At 34.8% G+C, this 11,275-nt stretch overlaps 1 protein-coding gene across 1 annotated transcript; it reads right to left on the bottom strand.

Moving 5' to 3' along the window:
• Positions 1-8,615: 8,615 nt before the first annotated feature.
• Positions 8,616-9,506, bottom strand: LOC115966858. The gene has a single exon (XM_031086002.1). The coding sequence runs from the start codon at positions 9,504-9,506 to the stop codon at positions 8,616-8,618; it is 891 nt and encodes a 296-aa protein (XP_030941862.1).
• Between the last annotated feature and the right edge of the window lie 1,769 nt (positions 9,507-11,275).

The raw sequence follows: 11,275 nt of genomic DNA, 5'->3' as shown, positions 1-11,275 counted from the left end.
AAGTGCTTGTGTATCACTTGTTTACGCTAGTGTATTCCCAATCCATTTGATTTTATTCAGATTGGGCAGTTTAGAATTTGAAAAATGTTAGGACCATGTAAATTTACATGACTTTTGTTATAATTCGTTACGTGGTAAGTTGTGAGTAATTGATGTATGGTCCCTCATTAACTCACAACCACAATTTTACTACTCACAACTGATCACTTGACAAATTGTAATGAAAATTACGTAAGTTTATGTGGTAATAGCATTGTTCTTAGAATTTATATCATGGCCTGTGGGGTGGGTCTTTTGTGTTGTTCTTGCAAAAAGATAGAAGTCTTTTTTGTTACATGGGCCCAAAAAGTATTTTCTGTAAAACTATAGTCACTTTTGCAACAATATATTAGGCTAAGTGGTTTTAGGAATGAAGATTCAAGCAAGGCAATCTTTGAATTAAATCCTTCTGACCTATCCTTTATTATCAAGTTTGAATTGAATTTGGCCTATGATTCAGATTTACAAGTGAGAAAAAATCTCTATCATAATGTAGACATGTTGCAAGAAAGAGGTTTTATTGTGAGAAATAGATCTCATCATGAAGTAGAGGTAATTCATGAATTATGCAAATCGGTCCAAGGAGATGCCTCTTTAGTCTTACTATGGTTCAATTTTAGATGACCTTTTTTTTTTTTTTTGGAGTAAATTTTTTTAGATGACTTTGATTTGTTAATAAGGCTAAAATATTATTTTCAGTCTTAAATTTTGCATTAAATTGGTATTCATATCTAAACTTAATTATTTGTTGTCCCTAAAGTTTTACAAATGTTTCAGTTTATGTCCCTTTGGTCACTGCCATTGAGAATAATAGTTGACATGCATATGACTGATAAAAAATAATACTTTTATTAAGAATGAGGCCACATTCCTAAAAATCACAGAGATTTATAACAATAACATGTTACAAAACAACAAGCACATAGCTACCAACGTCAAATCTCAAAAACCTTTTTTTTTTTTTGGTTATTAATTATGAATGAGTTATTCAACAATCTATTTGAGTTGATCTAAAGTTTCCAATTTTTATCACGGTATGTGGAGTGTTGGGTTTTGTTTTTGTTTTTTTGTTCTTTTCGCAGCCAAAAACAAAATTGTCTATTTTAGGTGGGCTCAAAAGAGTGCCATGCAAAAAAAAAAAAAAAAACTGTTGTCTTTTGAATTTTCTATATAAAGATATTTTGTTCCAATTTAATTAGTATACTTTAGATTCTCAAACCAAAAAAAAAAAAAAATTATGACACTTTAGGCTTTTGATTATTACACATCTATTAAAAAAAACTGCGATCATGGGTATTTTCTATAAAACAGGTTTTGTTTCATTTTAAGTATTACACTTTCACATTACTATTTCACATTTCTCATCTCTACTATTTCACATTACTTTTTTCACATCTACCTTTATGTGTTAAAATATAGAGATTTTCACATAATTGAAGATATGTATATAAAATAGTTGATGTAAATTAGTGTGAAAGAATATTACTTAACCTTATAGTTTATATTATTTTCACCAATTACGGTTTGTACACACACAAAATTACAATGTCACACATATTTTATTTTCCTTGTAAAATAATCACTTTGATTTAAAATATATATTAAAAAAAAAAACACATGTGATTGATTGATTATAAAATGAAGCATTGAGGTTGGGACAAAGGATTCAGATTTGCCAAAGGAACGAAAGATGTTTATATGAAAATTGTTAGATTGACAGACTTGTGACCATTTTATGGTAAAGTACAGACTTGTGACCATTTTATGGTAAAGTTTAAAGTTTGACTAGGATTGGAACTTGGACCTAAGTGGGTAGATAATTGAGGGGTTGTGAGGACTGGGCTAAAGATTTGATGTTTTTGGGCCTTGAAAATTTTCGCACTTCTAGTCCGAGACGAACGAGTTTCTCCACCATGGCATTTTGTGAATATTTCCAATTGACATTTTGTGAATATTTCCACCCCTCTAACCAAACATACAAGAGGGAAAACTAAATATTTTCCATCCTCCCACTTTTCTATCCTCCCACAATTTTCCATCCTCCCACTTTTCCACTCCCCTATCCAAACAGACCCTAAAATCCAAAACAATTAGGTTGGCCATTGAGATTTGTTTTGTTTTTTCCTTTAGTTATTTCTGCGTGCATGTGTGACCTTGGTACCTTTTTGCGTCAAGGCAACATGTCAAACCTACCATGGTCAGGACCATAGTCCAGGACCCAAAAAGGGATCATTGGGCCTTAATTCAGCTCTGGGCTTTCAAGCAAAACAAAATTCAACATGCATGAGAAAAAATGATACTTTTTATTAAGAAGGAGGCCACACTCCTAAAAATCACAGAGATTTATAACAATACTACGTTACAAAACAAGAAGCAAATAGCTACCAACATCAAATCTCAAAAACTTTTTTTTTTTTTTTTTTGGTTTTTAATTATGAATGAGTTATTCAACAATCTATTTGAGTTGACCTAAAATTTCCAATTTTTATCACGATATGTGGAGTGCTGGGTATTTTTTTTTTTTTTTTTTTTTTTTTTTTTTGTTCTTTTCCCAGCCAAAAACAAAATTGTCTTTTTTAGGTGGGCTCAAAAGAGTGCCATGCCAAAAAAAAAAAAAAACTGTTGTCTTTTGAATTTTCTATATAAAGATATTTTGTTCCAATTTAATTATTATACTTTAGATTCTCAACAACAACCAAAAAAAAAAAAAAAATTATGACACTTTAGGCTTTTGATTCTTACACATCTATTAAAAAAAACTGCGATCTTGGGTAATTTCTATAAAACAGGTTTTGTTTCATTTTGAGTATTACACTTTCACATTACTATTTCTCATTTCTCATGTCTACTATTTCACATTACTTTTTTCACATCTACCTTTATGTGTTAAAATGTAGAAATTTTCACATCAATTGAAGATGTGTATATAAAATAGTTGATGTAAATTAGTGCGAAAGAATATTATTTAACCTTATAGTTTATATTATTTTCACCAATTACAGTTTGTACACACAAAAAATTACAATGTCACCCATATTTTATTTTCCTTATAAAATAATCACTTTGATTTAAAATATATATTTTTAAAAAAAAACACGTGATTGATTATAAAATGGAGCATAGAGACGGGGACAGTTCAGATTTGCCAAAGGAACGAAAGATGTGTATATGGTAATTGTTGGATTGAAAGACTTGTAACCATTTTATGGTAAAGCTTGAAGTTTGACTAGGATTGGAACTTGGGCCTAAGTGGGTAGATAATTGAGGGGTTGTGAGGACTGGGCTAAAGATTCGGTGCTTTTGGGCCATGAAAATTTTCGCACTTCTAGTTCGAGACGAACAAGTTTCTCCACCATGGCATTTTGTGAATTTTGCCAATTGATTAAGCAAAGAAACAAAACCTTAGGACCCGTTTGATACGTGTGCTTAAACAACAGTTTTTAATTTTTTTGAAAATATGTGTGGGTAAAAAAGTGTAGAAATACATGTAATATTGTTTAAAAACTGAAAACATATGTTTGAACTCACGTACCAAATGGGCCTTAAAATCCAAAACAATTAGGTCGGCCCATTGGGATTTGTTTTGTTTTTTCCTTTAGTTATTTTTGTGTGCATGTGTGACCTTGGTACCTTTCTACTTCAAGGCAACATGCCAAACCTACCATGGTCAGGACCATAGTCCAGGACCCAAAAAGGGATCATTGGGCCTTAATCCAACTCTGGGCTTTCAAGCATAACAATATTCAGGGAAAGTCACCTTATGATTGTTATAAAAATTAAAAAGGAGCTTTATTCTTAGAATTCATAATAGGTGACTTCAAATTGCGGCTCATGTACAAAATACTATGGAAGACTTGGAATAATTTGACTAAAAGAGTGACTACGAATGAAAGGCTATGAGATTTGTTCGTTTTTGTTGGCGAGCGTGAACCCGAACTTTATTTAGTCCAGTATGCACAAGCCCTAACATAGCTCTCTTTTAGGCCCAATCCTAGCCCAAATTGGCTTAACAATATCACAAAATCCAGCAACTGCCTATTACAATCTTACATAAATCTTCACCCACTCCCTTAGAATATTCTTTTGGGCCCACCTTACAAAAAATACATAATCTTTTGCACCCAAAAAGAAAACCCCACAATACGTGATAAAAATTGGCCAATTTAAATGAACACAAATGGTTTGTTCATACACATAATCACTGATATAAATGGCACACTAATTAAGACTTAAGCCACACACTTTAGAAAATTAAAGAGTTTTACAAGTTAACACAAAACAAGAAGCAGAGCTGCCAATCTCACATCTCAAACATTTTTATTTTTATTTTTTTTTTTTTGGGGGGATGAATGAGACTAAATTTTATTAAACATAACAACACCACAATACAAACCATACAATACACACACAAGATGAAGTCATAGGGAAACACATGCAGTCTTCAATTCTCAGCTCCAACAGTCACCAATTTATTTTATTAGGAGAGTCCATTGCACTAATCTGAAAATGATGGAGAAAAAGGGTGAGCTAACAGCTGAATAAGAGACTACATCACATGATATTGTCAAGTGAAAATACACAATATAATAGACAACGTATTAAATTTTACAAAATATTTATCAATAGTATGAAAGTAATTCAATAGAAACAGTAAAACCTGTTTTGAACGTAAACACTTAACAATAAAGTTGTTTTTCACATTCAATTTGTCAATAGCAATAAACAATAAGTAGTACATAAAATATCTGCCATCAAAGACATCCTTAACAGTCGGCAGTGAATCACATTTGAAACAATAACCTCAAAGAGGTAAGATATAGCAATAACACAGAAGAGCAAACAATAACAATGGTTTTAAAGGGCAAACAATAACAATGCACCACACCACACCACAATAAACAATATTTTATCCAAAGACTAACTCTTAGCCTTGTGTTGGCAAAAATTATAGTCTAGCCAATTATTAAAAGATGTTTTCTTTTTCTTTAACAATATCATAAAATATTATATATATATATATATATATATATATATATATATATCTCTGTGTGTGTGTGTGTGTGATAAAATAGATAACCATGTATAGAAAGAAATTTTACATAAAAGGTTCACTATTTCGCAAAGCTTCTTTCCAATTATACATATATAATATAAAATCTTGAGAGGAATCATTATCTAAAGGCCACTTTACTATAAATTGACAAACAATTTCTGTGTCAAAAGCCCCAAACAATATCAACTAGAACCTAATACAGGATTAATGACTCAATAAATATAAACATGCCAATATCTAATTATATCTAAGAGAATACAAGGCAATAAGAACAAGATAAGGATTTAACTATTGATACTCACTTGGTTCAAAACTTAAAATTTTGTGCTTAACTTTTTAAACCCATTAAGGCAGCCCTCAAAATTATAACATGGTAGTACCTGAATTTCATATCATGATTATCAAAACTCAACCATATCGATCACCTTGTTGTCCAAATTGAGTATGACCTAGTTTTCCCACAATTAGGTTAATTGATATTTATAATTCCTAAGTGATTTATTTATTTATTGGTAATTAAGCTTATATTTATTCAAACAAAACAAAGAACATAGGGAAAACCCCCAAACCAAAGAAGAGAAGATACCAGCATAAGGAATCTCCCTGCTACATCAACCAAATTACAAATCTAACTACAAAACCAAAAGAAGCCAAAGCCAGTAGCAAAGAAAAATTGCACTAACAACTAAACAACACATCTATACAAATGGACATCAAAATAAAACTTTGACAAAACACAACAGCATAGGGGTTCTGGGATCAAATTAAAATATCATTTCAATCAATCCCCAAATTACAATAGATAGGAGCAAGGTTGTCAAAATCGAGATCCTACGTAGGATCGTGGAAGGTAGGTAGGATCGTAGATCATAGGATCGGATCGTAGATCGTAAGATCTTACATTACTGTTTAAAGATGCCAAAAACCTCAAAATGTGATACTCTATTGGAATATTTTTTATTTGAGTCTAACTGACACTATCTCTATATTAGAGTGGAAAAATTTGGTCTATTAGGATTTTATTTTTCATTTGAGTCCAACTGAGCCTTTTGTCAAGTTAAAGAAGATTACAAAAATCCAAGGTTGTTTGGGATCGTCAAAATCATACGATCCTACCGATCCTGAACGATTGCAAAGATCCTTGAAAGATTTAGATCGTTTTGGGTAGGTGGGATCGTAAAATCGTAGGATCGTAGGATCCAGATCGGGATTTTGACAACCATGGATAGGAGTATTTGAAAAAACTTGGTTTGAAACCCCAGCCTAGTTTTGATATCCTTAATGATCGATGCTTCTCTTGAGCTGCACTTTAGTACAAATTTTATCTTCATGAACCATGGCATTCCTTTGTGGCTAAATGTGGTAAACTGTTGACCACCAAGCAAGTTTGCAGCCTATTACTCTTAGCCCCTTCCCTTTTAACTCTCTAGCCCCCCAATAATCAAGTTCTCTCGCACAAACTGAGCATTTGAAACTAGACACAATTTCATCATGTCATCCTAAACTCTTCAAGTGAAAGAACATTTAAAGAAGAGAGATGATCTCTACTTTCAAGACAATTTCTACCAAAAAAAAACAAAAAATACACATAATCTATCACCCAAATACCCTACCTGACCATTCTATCTTGTGTGGAGAGTTTGTTATTTACGGCTAACCAATCAATAAACAAATGCTTTAGGATAGTTAAATGAAACCAAAGAAATTCCTAAGCTATTTACATCATGACCTTCATAAATTTATTGCCTAAACCATCAAATATTAGTAATGAAAAACATCATAGGTCTCAAAATAAAGTTCTTGCAAATTTGGATTAATTACTCCAAAATCTTTTTAACAATGTTTTCCGTACTTGAAAGTTTTTAAGTCTAAAATCAAACACTAGTGAACCCAATCAATTTGGCCTAACATAATTAATTTACTTACCACTTTGGCTATAAAATTAAAAGTATTAGAAATTTCCAAAAATTATGATTTTCTCTAGGTTGTAAGTTCTACATGTTACCTGAAGTCACTTCGAATTTCAAGTCAAAATTCCATTCCAATCTCAAGTCATGCTAAAATCAACTCAGTATACCCAAATGCCAAATCTATCAGAAACAAGGTTACAGCAACTATTCAAAATTTCGTAAAATTTATTTGAAGTTGTCCAATGTAGAAAATTCACTCCTAACTCCTAATTCCTTAATATTTCATGATTTAAGCTCCCAAATCAATTGCCCAATTATCCAATTAAAATTGGGCGTTTGTTACTTATAATCCCAAATTCTATCACAATTTCAAGATATCCCTTAAGTGATCTACAACAATAGCATATAATAATAAATCCATTAAATTTTTATTTAAAGATCAAAGATCAATTTTTACCCTGAAACTTGGAGAGACTAGAACCTAGGGAGAATTTTCTTTGAATTCCGTAGAGATAATTGGAGGACATCAATTTTAATGAGGTTGAGGAGTTGCTAGGTCCGGCAGCTAAAAGATGAGGAAGATTAAAGCTTAAATAAAATAAAAAATAAAAAACTTTTTGAAACCTTCGGAGGAAAATGAAACTAAAAAGAAGAGAGCGTGCATATCTCTAATTACATAACTCCTTGGGATGAATAAGAATAAATTTTACTCAAAATAACATGACAACCGAAACACAAACCATACAATACAACAAACCAGATGAAGTCACTAGAAATCACATAGCACAACAAAGGTCCAATTTGACAAGATCCGGAATAAAGCCCATTTTTGGGCCCATAGTACTACTAGCACTAAAACACTACTTAAGTCCAGTGTCCACAATCCTAGCCCAAATTTAATTCAGCCTTAATAGGATGACAAAGTTCAGCAGGCAGCAACGACCTTACAATCTTACATAAATCTTCACCCTTAAAAATATTCTTTTGGGGTCCAGTTTACATAAAGAAAAACAAAAATATTTTGCAAGATTAATAATTAAAAGGAAAAACACACAATCGAGAGTTTCAACCTATGATGTCCGCTCCTAATGATAGCTCTTTATCATCAGATCAAAATACCAATAAGTTTTTGGTGTAGGCGGGAATTGAATCTCAAATCTCTTATATAACCATCAGAGATTTTACTAGTTAAGCTAACTAAAACCCACTGAAACGCAACAAATATATAATAAAAAGTAAAAACAATACTTTTATTAAGAATTAAGCCACACACTCAAGAAGATCACCGAGTTTTACAACTAAAAACATTATAAAACAAGAGGTGAAGTCACCAACCTCACATCTTAATTTTCATTTTTCATTTTTCCTTTTTTGGGGGATGGGGATGAATGAGATTAAATTTTAATCAGCATAAAGACCGCAACACAAACCATAAAAATACACACCCCAAATGAAGCCATAAGGAAACACAGTGCATAAGAGGGCCGGCTGTGAAGATCAGGAACAAAGCCCATTTTTGGGCCCATAGTACTACCTAGATAGTATAATAGGCCCCAAGAGTGGGATTAAGCCTGATACTCTTTTTTTTTTTGATAACAAACATCAAACACCTTTCATTGATTTGGACAATTGTCCATAGAGATTACATCCATAAGAACTTGATTTGATACACAATGGGGGGTATCTTCCACCCAAACAGTACAGTCATCCTCAAACAGGGCCTGCTTGGCTAAGTGGTGCGCAACCATGTTTCCATTTCTGCCAACATGGGAAGCCTTCCAGTACTTAAAATGCAGCAAACAGAAACGCATTCCTTCAATCACCTTCTTGATCGAGCTTGGGGCCAAAGAAGAATCGGAGATGGCCATCACCACCTGCTTTGCATCTCCCTCGATGATGATCTCCTTAAGACTAAGATCTTTTGCCAACTGAATGCCTTCCTCCATAGCCTTTGTTTCAATCTCTAAAGGCCCCAAGGGCAGTTGGATTCTTTTACTTAATGCTCCCATGACTTGGCCTTTTTCATTCCTGATTACAACTCCCACACCGCAGCAACTAGCATCCTTGAATATGGCTCCATCCACATTGACTTTATACAAACCAGCCCTTGGCGGTTGCCAGCAAGTTTTGGTTCGAACCTGAATTCCATTAGGGGCAGGATCACTCTGTCTGCATTCCTCAGTGTAATTTCGGGCTTCCACTGCAATTTGCTTTGGCTGTTTACATAGGCCTTCATGCTTGAAAGAGTTTCTGTTATTCCATATTTTCCATGCCGTGATTGCAAACCACTCCCAGTCTTGGATACACTTATCCTCCTTCAACCTCCACACTACATCAATGAATTCATTTGAGTACTGAAGCTGGTCTCTAAATCTTGCTGGCAGACCCCCATTTTTCCATACCTCAGAAGCAAACTTGCATCCCCAAAGGGCATGACCCGAGGTTTCACGAAGACCACATAACCCACAACTATCAATCCCGGTGATTTTCCGAGAAGCAAGCATAGAGTTGGTGGGAAGGATGTCTTTGCAGGCTTTCCAGAAAAACTGTTTTACCTTATTCGGGCACTCCAATTTCCAAATAAACTTCCAAAAAAACCTTCATTTTTGATCTGTCTGAGCTTTCCCCTAAGGCCACTTGCTTTTTTCCTTCCTTAATGAGGTTGAACGCCACTTCATAGGCACTTCTAACAGTAAAAAAACCATTCCTTGTTCCTGCCCAAACCAGAGAGTCCTCAGGGAGAGTGCTGCTAATAGGGATGCTTAAAATGATTTCTGCCTCGTGAGCAACAAAATTGCTCTTCACCAAATCTGCATCCTAAGAGCCTTTCTCCCTATCTATTAGCTTCTCCACTCTATCCAACATTTGAAATTGACTCCGCGGACTCATTACTTTAAAGGTGTTTGGAGTTGGGAGCCATCTATCCTCCCAGGTCTTAACCTTTTTTCCATCACCAATAATCCATCGTGACCCCCTCTCAAGAACTTCCCTTGCTGCCAGCAAACTTCTCCACACATAAGAAGGTCTTCGGCCCAAATTTGCCTCCATGAAGTTGCTTCCCTTAAAATACTTTGCTTCAAGTATTTTGTAGGTAATGGAGTTTGGGTTTTGTTGAAGCCGCCACCCTTGCTTGGCTAGGAGCGCGAGATTGAATGCCTTAAGATTTTTAAACCCCATGCCGCCTTCCGATTTAGGGATGCATAGCTTTTCCCAAGAGATCCATGCCATTTTTCTCTCCTTATCTTTCTGCCCCCACCAGAAATTTCTCGTCATCGAATTAAGCTCTTTGCAAAGTGAATCCGGGAACTTGAAGCAGCTCATTGTGTATGTAGGAGTGGCTTGGGCTACCGCCTTAATAAGAATCTCACGACCCGCATTGGACAATAGCTTACCTTTCCAATTAGCTATTTTCCTCCCGACTTGGTCTTTGACCCGAGAGAAAGCTTTCCTCTTCCCACGGCCCACAAGCGGGGGCAATCCCAAATATCTTTCATGTTGTTGGATGATTTGGGCCCCAAACAACTCCTGAATTTCTTCTTGACAATCCCTACTTGTATTTCTACTAAAGAACAAAGATGTCTTCTCCTTATTTAACTTCTGCCCCGATTCTTGTTCATAATCCGCCAATACTTTCATCACCCTCTGCCCCTCACTCACACTTGCCCTACAAAATATGATACTATCGTCTGCAAATAAAAGATGGGACACCTGAGGAGCACCACGGCACACCGACACCCCTTTTATTCTGCCCACTGTTTCCTCTCTTTTCAGCATGGCAGAAAGCCCTTCAGAGCATAACAGGAAGAGATACGGGGAAATGGGATCGCCTTGTCGAAGGCCCCTTGATGGACTTATTTTTCCCCTCGGCTCCCCATTAATGAGAACAGAGTAAGTCCCTTCAGCCTGATACTCTAACATTAGGAAAACTTGGCCCTCACATGTCAAAACTCAAAATACCTCAGTCACCATGCTACCTTATTGAACTAACCCTTTAAAAAAAAAAAAAAGGTAGCGCGGAGTTCTGAAGTAATAGAGTAAAGATAGTACTTTTTGCATGAACGCCATTTCCTGCAGATGTAGAAGCTTCAACAGAGGCTATAATAGAGTTTTCATCAGTATTCTGAAGTTCGATACCCTTTTGGTTGTTGGTAGTGCCGTCTCGGCCGGTGACGTTGCTGAAAGCCACAGTTTGGCCGCCACTGCTTCTGAAATAACTTATACACTCGCGGAGTTTAGCAATGAGTTTAAGAATGAGGATCAGGAGTTTCACGAT

The sequence above is a fragment of the Quercus lobata genome, chromosome 11 (genome assembly GCF_001633185.2).
Source record: "Quercus lobata isolate SW786 chromosome 11, ValleyOak3.0 Primary Assembly, whole genome shotgun sequence".
Taxonomy (NCBI): Eukaryota; Viridiplantae; Streptophyta; class Magnoliopsida; order Fagales; family Fagaceae; genus Quercus; species Quercus lobata.
The sequence above is the reverse complement of the archived record's forward strand: the minus strand, read 5'-3'. Positions and strand labels throughout refer to the sequence as shown.